Source organism: Nerophis ophidion, linkage group LG12 (assembly GCF_033978795.1).
Source record: "Nerophis ophidion isolate RoL-2023_Sa linkage group LG12, RoL_Noph_v1.0, whole genome shotgun sequence".
NCBI lineage: Eukaryota > Metazoa > Chordata > Actinopteri > Syngnathiformes > Syngnathidae > Nerophis > Nerophis ophidion.
In genome coordinates, this window is record NC_084622.1 from 36,769,930 (window position 1) to 36,792,088 (window position 22,159).

At 38.9% G+C, this 22,159-nt stretch overlaps 1 protein-coding gene and 1 long non-coding RNA gene across 2 annotated transcripts in view; both read right to left on the minus strand.

Annotated features, from left to right (window-relative positions):
- Window positions 1-3,062, minus strand: part of LOC133563390 (uncharacterized) — a 5,509-nt gene extending 2,447 nt beyond the window's left edge. Inside the window, exons 1-3 of the long non-coding RNA XR_009809038.1 lie at window positions 3,007-3,062; window positions 2,870-2,935; window positions 1-198 (exon numbers count right to left, since the gene is read on the minus strand). The exon at window positions 1-198 is cut by the window's left edge and continues 2,447 nt beyond it. This is a non-coding gene — a long non-coding RNA (uncharacterized LOC133563390). The remainder of the gene's footprint in view (window positions 199-2,869; window positions 2,936-3,006) is intronic.
- Window positions 3,063-4,188: 1,126 nt separating this feature from the next.
- LOC133563389 (uridylate-specific endoribonuclease C-like) lies at window positions 4,189-21,108 on the minus strand. The gene is made up of 8 exons (XM_061917486.1): window positions 21,006-21,108; window positions 20,828-20,887; window positions 20,655-20,754; window positions 20,481-20,592; window positions 13,080-13,201; window positions 10,641-10,753; window positions 4,772-4,922; window positions 4,189-4,704 (listed from the first exon to the last, which is right to left on the minus strand). Exons 1-8 carry the CDS (start codon window positions 21,014-21,016, stop codon window positions 4,429-4,431), a joined length of 945 nt encoding a protein of 314 aa, XP_061773470.1. The 5' UTR covers window positions 21,017-21,108; the 3' UTR covers window positions 4,189-4,428.
- Between the last annotated feature and the right edge of the window lie 1,051 nt (window positions 21,109-22,159).

Consider the following 22,159-nt stretch of genomic DNA (forward strand, 5'->3'; position numbering starts at 1 on the left):
TTTTAGTGAAGGTAACGGGTAAATGTGAAAGTTCAGGCAGGACAGAAATGAACTTGTTGCGTTATGAAAAACCAAAGGGAAAAAACAGAGCGGCTGCTGAGGAGCCTCCTACCCGCCCGGCTCGGTTGGGTGGATTCAGTTCGGTTGGTTCGGTTCCAGGCATAAAGCTTCAGACTCTAGCTCGCCATCCAACATGGCCTGTACAACAAGGGCAGGACCAGTCAATTTTCCAGTGCGGGCACACAAAATACATTCAGATACTAAATACTAAATAATACTACTGTATTCAAATAGCAAGCATATTTCTTAATATTGTACAATAATTCATGAATCCAATTAGAATAAATATAATTTTTATATCAAAATATTAATTCTCTAATATAAAAATCTACCAATTGCAACCACAAATAAAGTGCATAGCAGACAGTGGTTCACTGGACCGCATCATAAAATGCATTGGATGCATAGCATTGACAACCATCAAACAATTAACACAACCCAGAAACAAATCAGACAATTGTTGAGAGTGCTAACGTTTCATTCAGTTGACTATATTCAAAGAAACGTTTCATTCGGTTGACTATATTCAAAGAAACGTTTCATTCGGTTGACTATATTCAAAGAAACGTTTCATTCGGTTGACTATATTCAAAGAAACGTTTCATTCGGTTGACTATATTCAAAGAAACGTTTCATTCGGTTGACTATATTCAAAGAAACGTTTCATTCAGTTGACTATATTCAAAGAAACGTTTCATTCGGTTGACTATATTCAAAGAAACGTTTCATTCAGTTAACTATATTCAAAGAAACGTTTCATTCAGTTGACTATATTCAAAGAAACGTTTCATTCAGTTAACTATATTCAAAGAAACGTTTCATTCAGTTGACTATATTCAAAGCAACGTTTCATTCAGTTGACTATATTCAAAGAAACGTTTCATTCAGTTGACTATATTCAAAGAAACGTTTCATTCAGTTGACTATATTCAAAGAAACGTTTCATTCAGTTGACTATATTCAAAGAAACGTTTCATTCAGTTGACTATATTCAAAGAAACGTTTCATTCGGTTGACTATATTCAAAGAAACGTTTCATTCGGTTGACTATATTCAAAGAAACGTTTCATTCGGTTGACTATATTCAAAGAAACGTTTCATTCAGTTGACTATATTCAAAGAAACGTTTCATTCAGTTGACTATATTCAAAGAAACGTTTCATTCGGTTGACTATATTCAAAGAAACGTTTCATTCGGTTGACTATATTCAAAGAAACGTTTCATTCGGTTGACTATATTCAAAGAAACGTTTCATTCGGTTGACTATATTCAAAGAAACGTTTCATTCGGTTGACTATATTCAAAGAAACGTTTCATTCAGTTGACTATATTCAAAGAAACGTTTCATTCAGTTGACTATATTCAAAGAAACGTTTCATTCGGTTGACTATATTCAAAGAAACGTTTCATTCGGTTGACTATATTCAAAGAAACGTTTCATTCGGTTGACTATATTCAAAGAAACGTTTCATTCGGTTGACTATATTCAAAGAAACGTTTCATTCGGTTGACTATATTCAAAGAAACGTTTCATTCAGTTGACTATATTCAAAGAAACGTTTCATTCAGTTGACTATATTCAAAGAAACGTTTCATTCGGTTGACTATATTCAAAGAAACGTTTCATTCGGTTGACTATATTCAAAGAAACGTTTCATTCAGTTGACTATATTCAAAGAAACGTTTCATTCAGTTGACTATATTCAAAGAAACGTTTCATTCAGTTGACTATATTCAAAGAAACGTTTCATTCGGTTGACTATATTCAAAGAAACGTTTCATTCGGTTGACTATATTCAAAGAAACGTTTCATTCGGTTGACTATATTCAAAGAAACGTTTCATTCGGTTGACTATATTCAAAGAAACGTTTCATTCAGTTGACTATATTCAAAGAAACGTTTCATTCAGTTGACTATATTCAAAGAAACGTTTCATTCGGTTGACTATATTCAAAGAAACGTTTCATTCGGTTGACTATATTCAAAGAAACGTTTCATTCGGTTGACTATATTCAAAGAAACGTTTCATTCAGTTGACTATATTCAAAGAAACGTTTCATTCAGTTGACTATATTCAAAGAAACGTTTCATTCGGTTGACTATATTCAAAGAAACGTTTCATTCGGTTGACTATATTCAAAGAAACGTTTCATTCGGTTGACTATATTCAAAGAAACGTTTCATTCGGTTGACTATATTCAAAGAAACGTTTCATTCAGTTGACTATATTCAAAGAAACGTTTCATTCGGTTGACTATATTCAAAGAAACGTTTCATTCGGTTGACTATATTCAAAGAAACGTTTCATTCGGTTGACTATATTCAAAGAAACGTTTCATTCGGTTGACTATATTCAAAGAAACGTTTCATTCAGTTGACTATATTCAAAGAAACGTTTCATTCAGTTGACTATATTCAAAGAAACGTTTCATTCGGTTGACTATATTCAAAGAAACGTTTCATTCGGTTGACTATATTCAAAGAAACGTTTCATTCGGTTGACTATATTCAAAGAAACGTTTCATTCGGTTGACTATATTCAAAGAAACGTTTCATTCAGTTGACTATATTCAAAGAAACGTTTCATTCAGTTGACTATATTCAAAGAAACGTTTCATTCAGTTGACTATATTCAAAGAAACGTTTCATTCAGTTGACTATATTCAAAGAAACGTTTCATTCAGTTGACTATATTCAAAGAAACGTTTCATTCAGTTGACTATATTCAAAGAAACAGGCATATAAGCAGATGCTAACCGCTCCATTCAAAATGAATGTAGCGGCTAAGCTACACAGATGCAACTCACCAATTCCGCAGATAAATCACACTTAAACACTCTCGCACGACGACCCACGGCTTTAGTAGTTGGCTCCTGCAGTTCGACATTATTACATTTCAGTTAAAAGCTTAGTTGGTAATTAGTGTCAAAACCGAGTCACATACCTGCAGCAACGTCCCTCTCGATCTTCCTGGAAGCAGCCCACTACTGGATTTTATGCTTCCCGCAATAGGTCACGTGACGGCGTGACGCAATGACGCGCGTGGTCATGTGACCGCGTGACGTAATGACGCACGCAAAGACTCGAAAATGGGATATTTAAGTAAAATGATATTTAAATAGAAATATATTTAATTAGAAATAATATTCAATGGGGTTTTGAGAGGATATTTAAATACAATTATTTAAATAGGAAGATCTAATTACAAATATTCAATGGGGTTTTAAAAGGATATTTAAATGAGGATATTTAATGGGGTTTTGTCACCCAGGTTACACACCTCTGACCGCTTTTATGATTTATGATGCTTACATTCGGAAAGTGTCCTTGTCAGGCGAGTGAAATCAGAATGTGGATGTTTAAGATGCTAAACCGAAAGTGAGCTTTCAACACACGTCACAACTTCCTGTAGCTGAGGCTAATTTGTAAGTCACCTTTTCTCAACAGTGTCGTTATTGAACTGGATAGTTAACGCGGTATTTACTTTGGACAGCCCTAATTTGAACACATATCTAGGTTGCTCACGTGAGATTTTTCCCTTCACCCCAGTCATACTAACTCATTTGTATACTCTAGCCTTTAAATAGACTCCCTTTTTAGACCAGTTGATCTGCCGTTTCTTTTCTTTTTCTTCTATGTCCCACTCTCCCTTGTGGAGGGGGTCCGGTCCGATCCGGTGGCCATGTACTGCTTGCCTGTGTATCGGCTGGGGTCATCTCTGCGCTGCTGATCCGCCTCCGCTTGGGATGGTTTCCTGCTGGCTCCGCTGTGAACGGGACTCTCGCTGCTGTGTTGGATCCGCTTTGGACTGGACTCTCGCGACTGTGTTGGATCCATTATGGATTGAACTTTCACAGTATCATGTTAGACCCGCTCGACATCCATTGCTTTCCTCCTCTCCAAGGTTCTCATAGTCATCATTGTCACCGACGTCCCACTGGGTCATTATTGTCACCGATGTCCCACTGGGTGTGAGTTTTCCTTGCCCTTATGTGGGCCTACCGAGGATGTCGTGGTGGTTTGTGCAGCCCTTTGAGACACTAGTGATTTAGGGCTATATAAGTAAACATTGATTGATTGATTGATACTTAAATTATAGAATCTACAAAAAAATGAAAGAGTGAACTAATTTTTGCAAGACTTGTTTATACAAAATAACAGTGTTTACATCACACATACAGAATCAGGTTAAAAACACTTCCTGTGTACAATAGACATCTTAAAAAAGTCTTCATAGGACAGTGCCATTGCAGCTAATGATTTTGTTATTACAATTATGTCAACTCATAGTCACTCCATTGCAGTACAATATTGGTTATTAAAGAATATTACATAAGAGTGGGAGCGTAAGTGATTAAAAGTTGAATCAGACCGAGTGTGGTCTAACATGTCTGCTGTTGCTGCTGATCAGTTTAGGATACGCCGTGCCGAGGGAGCGTCCGTGTCTGATGACCACCAGCTCCATCTGACACTGGTCGATGTTGACCAGCACTGTGGTGCTTCTCTCTGTGCTCATGAGGAAGATGACGGTGAAGATGGCCATCTCGAACTCGGGGCTGGTGCCGATGAAAGAGCTGCCCACAGGTTTTAGCACGCTGTGCCAGCTGAACTGCAGGTTGAGGACGTGGTCGTCATGGTCCGGCTGGAATAGAAACAGAGGCGGTGTTTAGACGACGCCACGGCGTAATTTATGACATTTTTCCCCGTACCAAGTCTTGTTGCCGCGCCTTGTAGCCTTTGTAGTCCAGCTGCATGCCCTTCTCTTGCAGGTAGAACTGGATCCAGTTATGAAATCCCGTGATTTCATTGGCGGATCGGATCTCTCCGACAAAGACGTGCTCGAACCCACAGGAGTCCGGCCTGACAAAAAATGAAATATGATAAATATCCATTCATCTATCCATCCATCCATCCATCCATCCATCTATCTTCTTCAGCTTATCCGAGGTCGGGTCGCGGGGGCAGCAGCCTAAGCAGGGAAGCCCAGACTTTTCCTCTCCCCAGCCACTTCTTCCAGCTCTTCCCGGGGGATCCCGAGGCGTTCCCAGGCCAGACGGGAGACATAGTCTTCCCTACGTGTCCTGGGTCTTCCTACCGGTCGGAAATGCCCTAAACACCTGGGGTGCCATCCTGACCAGATGTCCGAACCACCTCATCTGGCTCCTCTCGATGTGGAGGAGCAGAGGTTTTACTCTGAGCTCCCACCCGGATGGCATATGATGATATGATAAATATTAAAGAAAAGCAATCTTGGTTGAAATTGTGTATGAATGCTGAAAATCCGAACTGAAAAGTTAGCATGCTAGTCAGGTAGCCATACATGACCCTCCCGGATTTTCCGGGAGACTCCCGAAATTCAGGGCCTCTCCCGAAAACCTCCCGGGACAAATTTTCTCCTGAAAATCTCCCGAAAATCAGGTAGAGCTGGAGGCCACGCCCCCTCCAGTTCCATGCGGACCTGAGTGATGTGTATAAAGAGCGTGTCTGCCCAATGTAGTTATAACTGGAGAATGATCGAGGGCGAGTTATTGGTTTCTTATCTGGGTTTATTGTTAGGCAGTTTCATTAACGTCCTCCCAGCGTGGTAAAACAACACACAACAACAGCAGTCCGTTTTCGTCTACCGTAAAGCAGTTTGTCTGCCAAACAGCCATGTTGTGAGACTCTTAAAAAGGACAATACTGCCATCTACTGTACATGCATATGGTTAGAAAAACAAGGATGGGCAATTCAACTCTTAACTCAACAATGAGTAGATGAGTGTTATGTGTGTGTAAATGTGTAAATAAATGAACACTGATATTCAAGTGTTTCTTTTATATATATATATATATATATATATATAAAGCTAGAATTCACTGAAAGCCAATTATTTCATATATATATATATATATATATATGAAATACTTGACTCTGTGAATCTGTGAATCTAGCAGTAAATATACTCCTCCTTTCTTAACCACGCCCCCCACCCCTACTCCCGAAATCGGAGGTCTCAAGGTTGGCAAGTATGCAAGTAGCATCAGGTAACAAATATTTGAATTAACAGTCAACATGTGTCAAGTACCAAAATATGTGACTGAAAATGCAAAATTGGCCAAATCAAGCTATCATGCTAATATTAGCATGTTTACATGATAAAGTTAGCATATTTAAATGCTAACAGTTGGCGATTTATATTTTTCTTTATTTTGCCTGGAAAAATCCAATTGATATTAAAAACCTGTTTTTTAAGGGAGTTCTGGCCAAGAGGCAGCAGAAAGTAAAACATAAAGTTACGTAATACATAATATGGCTGAAAACTGTATCCCTGTATTAGTATTTTGTATCGGTAATTATTGATATTTTTATGACCCATTGAAAATAAGGACCAGAAGAGAAAAACATTAATGTTAACATTTTTATTTAAAATGTAACTTTCCTCTGATTTTAAACCCATCAGCTATCAAGCCATGGAAACACTCAAACAATCAATGTGACACAACATTCTAAAAAAAACAAAAATCTCTTAAAAAAAGGTTAAAAAATAAGGAACATGTAAGAAATGCTTCCTAAAGTGTAACAAAATAGTGCAAAGTGTGAGAATGTAAACCTAGAGAAACCAGGATGTGCTTGTGTGAGCGTGGCTCAGGTGGTCCTCATTAGTCTGACAACGGCGTATGTTCTGTAACTCTATCTGTGTACTGTTATTTTCAGTTATTATTTTGAGAATGTCCTTTTTCTTTTTCCTTTATTTTATTTATAACTGGAATCTGTGTATTACTATTTTACTTTGAACTTATGAAAACTACCCCAGTGTCGGCTAATGGGGATCCTCAAATTTCTAGGCGCAGTCAAGGCGTTGAGGGGTTCCGGTTTGGTAAGCGCAGGATTAGGTCTCTGCTTTTTGCAGATGATGTGGTCCTGATGGCTTCATCTGGCCGGGATCTTCAGCTCTCGCTGGATCGGTTTGCAGCCGAGTGTGAAGCGACCGGAATGAGAATCAGCAACTCCAAGTCAGAGTCCATGGTTCTCGCCCGGAAAAGGGTGGCGTGCCATCTCCGGGTTGGGGAGGAGACCCTGCCCCAAGTGGAGGAGTTCAAGTACCTAGGAGTCTTGTTCACAAGTGGGGGAAGAGTGGATCGTGAGATCGACAGGCGGATCGGTGCGGCGTCTTCAGTAATGCGGACGTTGTACCGATCCGTTGTGGTGAAGAAGGAGCTGAGCCGGAAGGCAAAGCTCTCAATTTACCGGTCGATTTACGTTCCCATCCTCACCTATGGTCATGAGTTTTGGGTCATGACCGAAAGGATAAGATCACGGGTACAAGCGGCCGAAATGAGTTTCCTCCGCCGTGTGGCGGGGCTCTCCCTTAGAGATAGGGTGAGAAGCTCTGCCATCCGGGAGGAACTCAAAGTAAAGCCGCTGCTCCTCCACATTGAGAGGAGCCAGATGAGGTGGTTCGGGCATCTGGTCAGGATGCCACCCGAACGCCTCCCTAGGGATGTGTTTAGGGCACGTCCAGCTGGTAGGAGGCCACGGGGAAGACCCAGGACACGTTGGGAAGACTATGTCTCCCGGCTGGCCTGGGAACACCTCGGGATCCCCCGGGAAGAGCTAGACGAAGTGGCTGGGGAGAGGGAAGTCTGGGTTTCCCTGCTTAGGCTGTTGCCCCCGCGACCCGACCTCGGATAAGCGGAAGATGATGGATGGATGGATGGATGGATAGGGTCAGGGTTGGGGTTATCAGCCGAAAAAGCAATACATTCCACGATCGAAATAGTAAACCAATTGTTGCATCAGCCATCTTGGTGTAGAGTGCCATATGTAAAAGTTCAGTCAAACTTTTCTAACAGATGTATTTCTCACATTTAACTCCCTTTTCTTTTATTTAACTCCCTTTTTTCAGATTTAGTTACATTTTCATCACATTTAAGTTTAAATTAAATGTTGACTCTAAATATTATATGTAAATGTTGAATCTAAAAAGTTAAAGTACCAATGATTGTCACACACACTCTTGGTGTGGCGAAATTCCATCCATCCATTTTCTACCGCTTATTCCCCATTGGGGTCGCGGGGGGCGCCGGTGCTTATCTCACCTACAATCGGGCGGAAGGCGGGGTACACCGTGGACAAGTCGCCACCTCCTCGCAGGGCCAACACAGATAGACAGACAACATTCACACTCGCATTCACACACTAGGGCCAATTTAGTGTTGCCAATCAACCTATCCCCAGGTGCATGTCTTTGGAAGTGGGAGGAAGCCGGAGTACCCGGAGGGAACCCACGCATTCACGGGGAGAACATGCAAACACCACACAGAAAGATCCCGAGCCCGGGATTGAACCCTGACTACTCAGGACCTTCGTATTGTGAGGCAGACGCACTAACCTCTCTGTGTGGCGAAATTATTCTCTGCATTTGACCCATCACCCTTGAGCACCCCCTGGGAGGTGAGGGGAGAAGTGGGCAGCAGCGGTGCCGCGCCCGGGAATCATTTTTGGTGATTTAACCCCCAATTCCAACCCTAAACCAAAATGTTAAATCCAAACCTAAACCTAAATGTGAGCGCTAAATATTGAATCTAAACCTAAAGTCCATGCATCCATCCATTTTCTACCGCTTGTTCCTTTCAGGGTGGCGGGGGGTGCTGAAGCCTATCTCAGCTGCATTCAGGCGGAAGGCGGGTGTTAAATCTAAACCTATATCCATCCATCCATTTTCTACCGCTTGTCCCTTTTGGGTGTTCAATCTAAACTTAAATGAGAGGGCTAAATGTTGAATGTGAGCGCTAAATGTTGAATCCATACCTAAATGTTATAACGAAACCAAAATGTTAAATCTAAACCTAAATGTTGAATCTATACCTAAATGTTATATCGAAACCTAAATGTTAAATCTAAACCTAAATGTTGAATCTATACCTAAATGTTATATCGAAACCTAAATGTTCAATCTAAACCTAAATGTTCAATCTAAACCTAAATGTTGAATCTATACCTAAATGTTATATCGAAACCTAAATGTTAAATCTAAACCTAAATGTTGAATCTATACCTAAATGTTATATCGAAACCTAAATGTTAAATCTAAACCTAAATGTTGAATCTAAACCTAAATGTGACTGCTAAATGTTCAATGTGAGGGCTAAATATTAAATCTAAACCTAAATGTTAAATCTAAACCTAGCTGTTAAATCCAAACCCACATTAGGTTGCAAATATATGCATCACACAATGTGACTCTGAGGTGTATACACTCAAAAATAGCTAAAAAATCTAACATACTAACATAAGCATGCTAATGGTTAACATAGGTTGAGTACCAAAATATTATTCTGAGGCGTATACCTTCAAACATAACTAAAAAAAAACCTAACATGCTAAAGTTAGCATTCATCAAAAAACTAAATATATGACTCTAATATTATAGGTGTATATTTAGCTACAAAGCAAGCAGGCTAACATCAGCATGCAAAATTATATGAAACACATTGACAAACATCCATCCATCCATCCATCATCTTCCGCTTATCCGAGGTCGGGTCGCGGGGGCAACAGCCTAAGCAGGGAAACCCAGACTTCCCTCTCCCAAGCCACTTCGTCTAGCTCTTCCCGGGGGATCCCGAGGCGTTCCCAGGCCAGCCGGGAGACATAGTCTTCCCAACGTGTCCTGGGTCTTCCCCGTGGCCTCCTACCGGTTGGACGTGCCCTAAACACATCCCTAGGGAGGCGTTCGGGTGGCATCCTGACCAGATGCCCGAACCACCTCATCTGGCTCCTCTCGATGTGGAGGAGCAGCGGCTTTACTTTGAGTTCCTCCCGGATGGCAGAGCTTCTCACCCTATCTCTAAGGGAGAGCCCCGCCACACGGCGGAGGAAACTCATTTCGGCCGCTTGTACCCGTGATCTTATCCTTTCGGTCATGACCCAAAGCTCATGACCTATAGGATGGGAACGTAGATCGACCGGTAAATTGAGAGCTTTGCCTTCCGGCTCAGCTCCTTCTTCACCACAACGGATCGGTACAACATCCGCATTGCTGAAGACGCCGCACCGATCCGCCTGTCGATCTCACGATCCACTCTTCCCTCACTCGTGAACAAGACTCCTAGGTACTTGAACTCCTCCACTTGGGGCAGGGTCTCCTCCCCAACCCGGAGATGGCATTCCACCCTTTTCCGGGCGAGAACCATGGACTCGGACTTGGAGGTGCTGATTCTCATTCCGGTCGCTTCACACTCGGCTGCGAACCGATCCAGCGAGTTGACAAACATGACAAAGACAATTTTGACTTTTGAACGGTTGAGAAATGCGGATGTTTAAAAAAAATCTCCATCCGCTTCAAATGGGAAAACATTTCCCGGAAAATGTGGAATTTTTTGAAAAAAAAAAAATGGCGTATCATTGTCGAGCCGAATATTTTGAAAGCGCAATGGTTTTAACCAGAAGATAAATGTCGAAGAAGACGAACAAAAAATAGTGTGGATAATAATTAAAATAAAATTAAAAAAATAGTATGAATGCTTTCCAGTATTTACACAATTATTTCACACCAACAAAGACAAACACAATAAATGGTAACGTTTTTCTCACCCGTTGTTTCTCTGTCTGTAGTAAAGATGGAACCAGATGAGGTGCAGCTGACTCCTAAAGACCCTCACGTCAGAAGAAGACTGGCCTTTAGTCACCAGATATCTGTGTGCTCGCTGACCAAACACATTTATGGCACATAAATCTCCTGTTTGGCATCCGAACAACAACAACATAGTGTGCATGATTTGCTGTGAACCATCTTTACCTCTTCTGTTTATTGTTCGCTTACATTTGGTGCCAGTGTGCTTTTAGATATGAGTCACATGGGCAATTGCCCAGGGTGGATGAGTGGGAAAAATAACTATCTTTATTTGTGCTCATCAATAAGTTGTACCTCGCCTTCCGCCCGAGTGCAGCTGGGATAGGCTCCAGCCTCCCCGCGACCCCAAAAAGGTGCAAGCGGTAGAGAATGGATGTCAGGATATGTGTCAAATTGGCGCCCTCTACAGGCAGCCTACTGGCATCCCGCCTACTGCTCGCGTGAGGTAAATAACAACAAACTTTAGTGCCGAAAGGGCGTGGGGGGGTGGTTGAATGGGGGTCTCGCACAGGGTGCTATGGAAGCTAAAACCGGCCCTGTAAAAGTCTTTGGACTTTTTAAAATGATCTGTAATGTAGATAAGTAATGTGTTTGTTTGGTTTCATACACTTCACTTCCACCCCATATCCCACTTCTGTTGTTTTACTGTGTACATATATTATTTAACGTGCACATTTTTTACTTCATGTAATAGAATTTTTAGAGGGAACAAATATACATATATTTAATAAGAATTCAAAGAGACCTAGTTTAATGTAGTGCAAAACTGAAGAAGAAAAAATAAATACAAGTGTATTTTGTTCAAAAAATAATAATAATGGAAATAAACAAAATATGCTTGTGGGAACATACATTAAACATCATTCACCCTTCCAGTAGGCTAACTATTATAAAAAAGGTGCTTCCGTACCAAACATAAGTATCATTAAAAAAAATTCTAAATGAATTATTTTCTTCAGCCATCATTTTTTTTAACATGTTTTTAATATGAGTAATTTTCTGCATTTTCCATATTTCCTTGATAATATCCTTATGATTTTATGAATTATTTTAAGGAATATATGTTGACAATTGCTTATCATTTAAAATGTATTCAATTTTTGCCTCTATTTGCAATGCCTATAACTTACATACCAATTTGGAATCACCTTTTTGTTATTGTATTTTAATTATTTTCATCAAACCCTATTTCATACCATATTCTATCAGTATTTACTGCTCTCATTAAAAGTTTATATTTTTTTCATCAATAAAACACACATCAAAATATCACCACACTTTTTGTTTGTTGTTCTTCTTCTTTTTTAATTCAACGACATTTACCGCCCCTAGTGGTTTGACGTGTATACAACACAACGTAACGTCAAGCTGAAATGCACTACTCTACAAATAAACATCCTTGCATCCATTTCCTACCGCTTGTCCCTTTCGGAATGCAGTGGTGCTGGAGCCTATCTCAGTTGCATTCGGGCAGAAGCATGTAAACCATAAATATTATCCTTAATTATACTACCACAGTACTCTTTAATTTGATCTTATAAATGAAAAAGGATATTTTAGGATAATATACAATGCAAATTATTTGCCACTTGCCAAGATTTAAAATGCTATTTCTATAAATGTCCCTCGTTTTAAGAGCTATTTACTTATCTTTAGTCAATGACTAATTTTGGATTCAATAATTATATTTTTTCTTTTCAAGTTTAAAAATGTTAAAATTGAGGAAATTAGTATTCAACAAGATATCTTGTTTTTTACGCCACATAAAAAAGTTTGGTTAAAGATTCTGCGGCATCTCGAGGATGCATAAGAATTACAAGTTGAATAAGGCTTTTTTTTTCAGAATAAATTATTTTCTTCTATCTTAAAACTCCTGCAAATTTCAACATATACAATTCTTAATTTCAGATGTCTTATCATGTAAAATCATCTGTCCGTGTAGCTCGTTAATCCAACTACTTTTTAGTATTTTTTACAGACAACGTAGTCCTTTTATTTTATACTTTGACAGCTGTTTTTTGTAGTGCATATAACAGACCCACTGCAATACACAATACTACGCAATGTCATCATTATGCTAGATTTTGAGTGACAGCATTATTAATGAATGCTGCATTGCGTCTGAGTAAAGCAGTTGTATAAGACGAGCAACAGGAAGCTAAGAACTATTGTAAGATGGCTGCCAAAGTCTTTAAGTCCATGCAACATTCCACAGCTGCACACATATGTTGCACATGTTTTCTGTTCTTCTGTGTGATGGAATGTGTTTTTTTGCAAAGGCCAAAACTCCCCTTGGGGATCAACTACAGCCCCACTAAGAGGAGGAACTCCTGCTCCTCATCATCAGACTTGTACTACTGTATTGTACTGTACTGTACTGCAGGTGCTATCAAAAGTACCTTCATGACTTCGGTGTCCAAGACAGCATCCAGGAATCGGTTGGTCTCAATCCGCTCCTCAGCTGTGACGCGCTCAGACACACCAGTAGATCTCTCGTAGTTGTCAAGCAGCCTCATCATCCCTGAGGGAACACATATTGTTGTTTTTATAAATATGAATAGGTTGATTGGCAACACTAAATTGGCCCTAGTGTGTGAATGTGAGTGTGAATGTTGTCTGTCTATCTGTGTTGGCCCTGCGATGAGGTGGCGACTTGTCCAGGGTGTACCCTGCCTTCCGCCCGATTGTAGCTGAGATAGGCGCCAGCGCCCCCCGCGACCCCGAAAGGGAATAAGCGGTAGAAAATGGATGGATGGATGAATACTGTACTGTCCAAACTACATAATCATGTGCAGCAAAGTGCTAATGTTAGAATACAACATAATCTTACAACCTGTTAACACTAGTGAGAAGCCATCTATAAAGGCCATAAGGACACAAACGACTAAAAAATGAACAGCTATATTCGCACCTTTCTCCAGATTTTTGCCAAAATGCAAGAGCTACTGTTGTTGTGTAGTTTCTGTTGTTTACAAACGACTAAAAAATGAACAGCTATATTCGCACCTTTCTCCAGATTTTTGCCAAAATGCAATAGCTACTGTTGTTGTGTAGTTTCTGTTGTTTACTCTCAGCTACCTATATCCTATGTTTTGCAATTTTACACATTCTTTAAGAAATATTTGGAAAAAAAAACACAAAATATTGTAATGTAAAAAAAATCTGAAATACATCCATTAAAAGTTAAATGAATAACAAACCTAAAATTAAAGTCAGTGAGGATGTCGCCCACTTTTTAAGCACATTATTTCTTCACAAAGGACAATACCGCAGGCATTAAGAGATACTTTTAGAGTATTAAGTGTACAACTATCAACTGAATTTAACTCAACACACAACTATTATTCTCTAGACCAGAGGTTCGCAAACTTTTCTTCACCAAGTACCACAATAATGATCCACACTAAAATACAGCAGCGTAGTAGGCCTAAGTATTTATTAAAAACCAAGGTTTTATTCAACACACATATTTCATATTTTTGACCATTGTAACATTACACGCAGTTTCAACAGGAACAGTCTTTTAAAGTAATTCGATGGTGTACCACTAGATAGAGCCCTTGTATCGAACCACACTTTGAGTAGAGCTGCTCTTCATAACTGAAAACACAAGTGAGTAGTGAGATAATTATGTCTGGTCTAAAGTCTGGCATGCAGCTGGTGGTAAACACATGGTCTGGGACTGCGTGACTGCTGACAACTTGACTCTCCATGAGAGATGGGATTTAAATCTCCTCAAAGGGAGATATATCTCCAGGAGCCATTTTTTTCAAAGAGCTGTTCAAATGACTGGCTCATTCTTAGAGTTTGTATTTTTAAAGAGGAAGGGCACTTCTTTTGGAATTTTGCCTATTGTTCACAATCAATATGAAAAACATGATGACGGATGTATTTTTTTAATGCATTCGAACTCGTAAATAAATGTAAATAAAAGTCTGCTTACGGCAGGGTCAATGAGAGGTCCTCTGTTCCGCCGATAAAACCCAATAAAAAACATTCAAAAACTGCCAACAATATTCCATTGACATTATGTGACTTGAATATTAACAAAGTACTGTGATGATGTGGCGACTTGTCCAGGGTGTACGACGCCTTACGCCCGAATCCAGCTGAAATAGCCTGCAGCGAACCCCCCCCCCCCCCCCCCCCCCCCCCCCCCAAAAGGGACAAGCGGTAGAAAATGGATGGATGGATAGATATTAACGAAGTATTAGTGATATTGTTACTATAAGCGCAAACACAGACAAACTATCTATAGTCCCGTGATTTACGTATATACTTACTTGCAATCCTCTTTTTTTCACGAGGATTATAAGTCATTCTTCATCTAAATGGGAATATATGAACATTCTCACAGTTGGTGTCCTAATGACAGCACACCTGGCACAGTAAGTAAATAAATGATAAATGGGTTGTACTTGTATAGCGCTTTTCTACCTTCAAGGTACTCAAAGCGCTTTGACACTACTTCCACATTTACCCATTCACACACACATTCACACACACTGATGGAGGGAGCTGCCATGCAAGGCGCCAACCAGCACCCATCAGGAGCAAGGGTGAAGTGTCTTGCTCAGGACACAACAGACGTGACGAGGTTGGTACTAGGTGGGATTTGAACCAGTGACCCTCGGGTTGCGCACGGCCACTCTCCCACTGCGCCACGCCGTCCCTAATGTTGTATTGTTTGTTGGCTCTCACAAAGTCTGCAGTTAGCATAAATCAGTGATGTTAAAAAAAACCCCAACGTTGTGATGTGTTTTTGATCAAAATACATAAATATTACATGTTATTATAAATGTGCTTGTTACTACATTGCACACTGTATATACTTACATCATGTATATACAACCTTAATGGAGATGTTTTAAGGGCTTTATACGCAGAATAGAGCAGCTCCCAAAGGCTCTATTGTAAGCAGTCAATATATTGCATTTACATAATATTTACAATGCATGACAAATTAAATTTGTCATGTATTTCATGAAGATTGTAAACAATAGGCACAATACCAAAACAGTGCACTTCCGCTCTGCACATTATTATTATCAAGGAAAAAATCACTAGCAGCAATTATTAGATAAGATGTGGATAAGAAGAATTAAAATGTACACACATATTACAGTTTTGTTGGGAAATATCTACACTATGTACCTCTCCTAAACTATTAATGATATGTTTTTCTTTTTTTAAATTACTTTAATGAATTGTTTTCACAAAATTATACAATATATTGTCCTTTACATTACCCTTTTAGTTTTTTGCTTTTGTTTTTTCCAGTAATAATCAGTAATTACGGTGAATTTCAAAAGAAAAACACATGAAAAAAAAGGTACTTTTTGTTGTTTTCATAGGAAACATGACATAATCTTGTGCAATATGATCCCCCATCAAACAAAAATTCCCCCCCGTCATTTTTTATTTTCAATCCTTTTTTAAAAATGCCTCAGGGAGCCACTTAAGAGCCCCATGCGGTTCCAGAGCTGAAAGGTTGCTGACCCCCGGTCTAAAAGAAGCTAGGCGACAAGAAAAGCTACTCGTTGAAAACGTAGCTAAGCTAACTAAACTACGTAGCTTAGCTACGTGTAACTTGCTGGTTTGTAAAAAAAAACAAAAAAACACATCTGAGATTATTAATTTGGCGTTTTCATAAATTGTAAACCATAATCATCAAAATTATACCGTAGTCTGCTTTAATCGCATAATTACACAGTGTTCTGGACATCTGTGTTGCTGAATCTTTTGCAATTTGTTCAATTAATAACGGAGAAGTCAAAGTAGAAAGATGGAGGTGGGAAGCCTTTAGCCACACAAACACACGGTGTTTCCTTGTTTAAAATTCCCGAAGGTGAAGCTTTACTATGGATCAGAGCGGTCAAGCGAACATGGATCCCGACTACATGTCAACCGGCAGTTTTCGGTGAGAAAATTGTAATAAGTCAGCTCGTACCGGAGAAATCAGTGGAGCTTCCGTCCTGCTTCCCTCAGAGACACTGGGTCAACACACTCTTGGCCACACCCCTCCGACCTTCAGGTACTATTTAATCTCACTAAAACATTAGCAGCACAATAGGCAGATAAGGGATTTTCCAGAATTATCCTAGTAAATGTGTCTAACATCTGAATCGCTCCCACTGCAATCGCCTTTTTTTTTTTTTAATTTCTAGTCCTTCACTCTAAATTTCCTCATCCACAAATCTTTCTTCCTCACTCAAATTAATGGGGAAATTGTCGCTTTCTCGGTCCGAATAGCTCTAGCTGCTGCTGGCTATGATTGTAAACAATGTGAGGATGTGAGGAGCCCTACAACCCGTGACATCACGCGCACATTGTCTGCTACTTGCGGTACAGGAAAGGCTTTTTTATTAGCGACCAAAAGTTGCAAACTTTATCATGGATGTTCTCTACCAAATCCTTTCAGCAAAAATATGGCAATATCGCGAAATGATCAAGTATGACACATAGAATGGACCTGCTATCTCCGTTTAAATAAGAAAATCTCATTTCAGTAGGCCTTTAATATACATGGTGTGCACTTCTGCCCCATCGCCTTTGGTTAAACCTTTTTTTTTTTGGACTCATTAAATTGTCTAATTTTTTTAATTCAACCTCGCCTCCCGTCTCTGCATCCTGGGGTCAACTCCTTGATCAAATCACAACAGATGTCATATGTTAGTTTTACCTTGTAAAGCTAACTTATAATAAAACTTACCTTGTAAAGCTAACACAAGGTAAGCTAACTAGTGGCATTGTGGTTAGTGTCTGCCCTGAGAGTGGCAGGTTGTGGGTTCAAGCCCCGACCGAGTCATACCAAAGACTACAAAAAATGGGACCCATTACCTCGCTCTCAGCATCAAAGGTTGGAATTGGGGGTTAAAATCACCAAATGATTCCTGAGTGCGACACACGCTGCTGCTCACTGCTCCCCTCACCTCCCATGGGGTAAACATGGGGATGGGTCCAATGCAAAGGATGTGGCAGTCGTTGGGACTTTAAAGTTTCTGATTTTTTATTTTTTTATTTTTTTACTTTAAGCCGGAGAAAAGAGAAAGGGGTGTGTTCTTGTCTTAGATAATTAATTTAAATCGTTTAAAAAAGCCTAGTTCCTCTTTGAACCACTCGTTCATGACTGCACATAAGCCATTTATCGTAGTTTCTAAAACAGGGGTCACCAACTTTTTTGAAACCCAGAGCTACTTCTTGGGTACTGATTAATGCAAAGGGCTACCAGTTTGATACACACTTAAAAAAATTGCAAGAAATAGCCAATTTGCTCAATTTACCTTTAATAAACAAATATATATATATATACTGTATATAAAAAAAAAAGGGTATTTCTGTCCGTCATTCCGTCGTACATTTTTTTTCCTTTTATGGAAGGTTTTTTTGTAGAGAATAAATGATGAAAAAAAACACTTAAGTGAACGTTTTAAAAGAGGATAAAACACGAAAAAAAATTAAAATTAAATTCAAAACTCAACCGAAAAAGAAAAACTAGCTAATATGAATATTTTTGAAAAAATCAAAAAAAAAGAATTTAAGGAACATCATCAGTAATTTTTCCTGATTAAGATTAATTTTAGAATTTTGATTACAAGTTTTAAATAGGTTAAAATCCGCTTTGCACTTTGTTATGATATATAACAAATTGGACCAAGCTATATTTCTAACAAAGACAAATCATTATTTCTTCTAGATTTTCCAGAACAAAAATGTTTAAGGAAATTCAAAAATCTTTGAAATAAGATTTAAATTTGATTTTAAAGATTTTCTATATTTGCCAGAATATTTTTGGGGAATTTTAATCATAAGTTTGAAGAAATATTTCACAAATATTCTTTGTCGAAAAAACAGAAGCTAAAATGAAAAATTAAATTAAAATGTATTTATTATTCTTTACAATGAAAAAAATACAAAAATTACTTGAACATTGATTTAAATTGTCAGGAAAGAAGATGAAGGAATTTAAAATAAATAAATAAATGATAAATGGGTTGTACTTGTATAGTGCTTTTCTACCTTCAAGGTACTCAAAGCGCTTTGACACTACTTCCACATTTACCCATTCACACACACATTCACACACTGACGGAGGGAGCTGTCATGCAAGGCGCCAACCAGCACCCATCAGGAGCAAGGGTGAAGTGTCTTGCTCAGGACAAAACAGACGTGACGAGGTTGGTACTAGGTGGGAATTGAACCAGGGACGCGCGGGTTGCGCACGGCCACTCTTCCACTGCGCCACGCCGTCCCAAAAGGTAAAAGGTAAAAAGGTATATGTGTTTAAAAATCCTAAAATATTTTTTAAGGTTGTATTTTGAAATAAGATTTAGAAAATGGATGGATGGATTTAAATTTCATTCTACAGATTTTCTAGATTTGCCAGAATATTTTTTTTTTATTTTAATCTTAAATTTGAAGAAATATTTCACAAATATTCTTCGTCGAAAAAACAGAAGCTAAAATGAAGAATTAAATCAAAATGTATTTATTATTCTTTACAATAAATACAACTAAAAAACTTGAACATTAATTTAAATTGTCAGGAAACAAGAGGAAGGAATTTAAAAGGTAAAAAGGTATATGTGTTTAAAAATCCTAAAATCATTTTTAAGGTTGTATTTTTTTCTCTAAAATTGTCTTTCTGTATGTTATAAGAAGCAAAGTAAAAAAAATAAATGAATTTATTTAAACAAGTGAATACAAAGTCTTTAAAATACTTTCTTGGATTTTCAAATTCTATTTGAGTTTTGTTTGAGTTTGAGTATGAGTTTGAGTTTATTTCGAACATGCAAGCATACAACATGATACATCACAATTTCCAGTTTCTCTTTCCAACATGTTCGAAAAGGAGGAGGAAGAAGCAGAGCTTATTTAATCCTACCCCTTTTCTTTACATAACAGTTGCTAAAACTTTTGTTCACTTCCTGTTCTCAATGTATTCACAATGTATACTCCATAAGTAATAAGTAATCACAATACAAATAAATAAATAATTGCTTAAATTTTAATCCATACGATGAGATAAATCAGATTATTTTGAAAATGAATGTGTGAGTAAAATCAGAATGTTTATCATGGTTCTTCATTTTTGTACTTTGTTAACACTTCCAGTTTGAAGAGTTTCTTGAAATGGATCATATTAGTACATTGTTTGATTGCTTTGCTTAATCCATTCCATAATTTAATTCCACATACTGATATACTGAAGGTTTTAAGTGTTGTACGTGCATACAAATGTTTTAAATTACATTTTTCTCTAAGATTATATTTCTCTTCTTTTGTCGAGAAGAATTGTTGTATATTCTTGGGAAGCAGGTTATAGTTTGCTTTGTGTATAATCTTAGCTGTTTGCAATTCCACTATGTCGTGGAATTTCAGTATCTTTGATTCAATAAATAAAGGGTTTGTATGTTCTCTATATCCAACATTATGTATTATTCTAACTGATCTTTTTTGTAACACTGTTAGTGAATGAAGTGTACTTTTGTAATTATTTCCCCATATTTCTACACAGTAACTCAGATATGGTAACACTAGTGAGCAGTAGAGAATATAAAGTGATTTTTGGTCTAGAAAATATTTGGCTTTATTCATGTCTCTCTTAGAATTAAAATGTAAAAAAAGCGAGACCAGCTTGCTAGTAAATAAATAAAATGTAAAAAAAAATAGAGGCAGCTCACTGGTAAGTGCTGCTATTTGAGCTATTTTTTTTTTTTTAGAACAGGCCAGCGGGCGACTCATCTGGTCCTTAGGGACTACCTTGGTGACCCCTGTTCTAGAAAGTTGACTCATCTTACTTGAGATGGTGGTCGTGTTCCTCAGTTTGTTCTCGTTGACGTTGGAGAAGAGGGGCAGGGAAGCGTGGTCGTGGACGACGTGAGTCCCCGGACTTACGTAACCAGCTCGGCCCTGCGCGGACACACAACTTTGGTCAAACAAAAGACTCACAACCCCGACGTTCCACGCGGTACCTGCACGGAGATGTTGTAATCTACGCCGGGCGTCATCCGGTTGGCGTCCAGCAGCCACAGCTCATCGAACAAGGTCGAAAGTTCTTGGTTTACGGTCAGTCTGTGTCATGGACACAACATATTTGACTTTATTCACGTTTCCACGCAGTCTATAAACACGACTTGAGCAATACCTCGATGCGTCGAGTCCAACTACGAGCAACACTCCGAGAAGAAGCAGGAGCCCACACAAGCTGTTTAAAACACATGGTAATGGTCATTAAAGTTGTATCCATCAATATTTGTATATTATGGAATAAAAACGTGTAATTCACACTTTGAATGGTGGAAATGCAAGAAAAAAATACGCACCGCGAAGACATGATGAGCCGAAGAAGAACTCCTCGCGAAGACTTGGCGGGTCGATCCAAATATCAGCTGTATCGATAGTTTGCTTAGTGTCAGTATCGCCTCGATACTCGATATTTTTTAATTTGACTCCGTTTATTCTTTCAAATATCTTGTTTATACAGTAAGACTATTTACACATTAACATTTATCAATCATTTATATAGCCCCAAATCACAAATGTCTCAAAGGACTGCACAAATCATTACGACTACAACATCCTCGGAAGAACCCACAAAAGGGCAAGGAAAACTCACACCCAGTGGGCAGGGAGAATTCACATCCAGTGGGACGCCAGTGACGATGCTGACTATGAGAAACCTTGGAGAGGACCTCAGATGTGGGCAACCCCCCCCTCTAGGGGACCGAAAGCAATGGATGTCGAGCGGGTCTAACATGATACTGTGAAAGTTCAATCCATAGTGGCTCCAACACAGCCGCGAGAGTTCAGTTCAAAGCGGATCCAAGACAGCAGCGAGAGTCCCGTCCACAGGAGACCATCTCAAGCGGAGGCGGGTCCCCAATCGATACAGGCGAGCGGTCCATCCTGGGTCTCGACTTTGGACAGCCAGTACTTCATCTATGGTTATCGGACCGGACCCCCTCCACAAGGGAGGGGGGGACATAGGAGAAAGAAAAGAAGCGGCAGATCAACTGGTCTAAAAAGGAGGTCTATTTAAAGGCTATATTTTATAAACGCGGGCAAAAAAAAAAGTGTTTAAAAGGCAGCGGTTCTCAAACGTTTGTCACAAAGTACCACCTTGATGACCCACGTTAAAATACAGCAGCGTAGTAGGTCAAGGTATTCAATAAAACAAAGCAGTTTTTTTTTTTTTAATCATATATACTGTATTTCCTTGAATTGCCGCCAGGGCGCTAATTTTAAACCTCTTCTCACTCCTGCGTTTACCAAAGGCATGCGGTAAAAATAAGCATGCGCTATTTTAAAACCTCTTCTCACTCCGGCACTTACCAAAGGCATGCAGTAAAATTTTAGTGTGATGTAAGCTTGGACCTTAAATCCTACTGAATAGCTCTTAATCTTCTTCCCTTTATGCGATTTCAAATTACCGGTATTGAAATCCGCCTCCTCCATTTTGAAAATGATGACAGGGGAA

What these genes read in the sequence shown, in the direction of transcription:
- LOC133563389 (XM_061917486.1), bottom strand. An exon ending in ATTACAACATCTCCGTGCAG is followed by an intron (nt 20,593 to 20,654) that starts GTACCGCGTGGA and finishes GTGTCCGCGCAG; the next exon opens with GGCCGAGCTGGTTACGTAAG. An exon ending in TGGACACCGAAGTCATGAAG is followed by an intron (nt 10,754 to 13,079) that starts GTACTTTTGATA and finishes GTGTTTGGTCAG; the next exon opens with CGAGCACACAGATATCTGGT.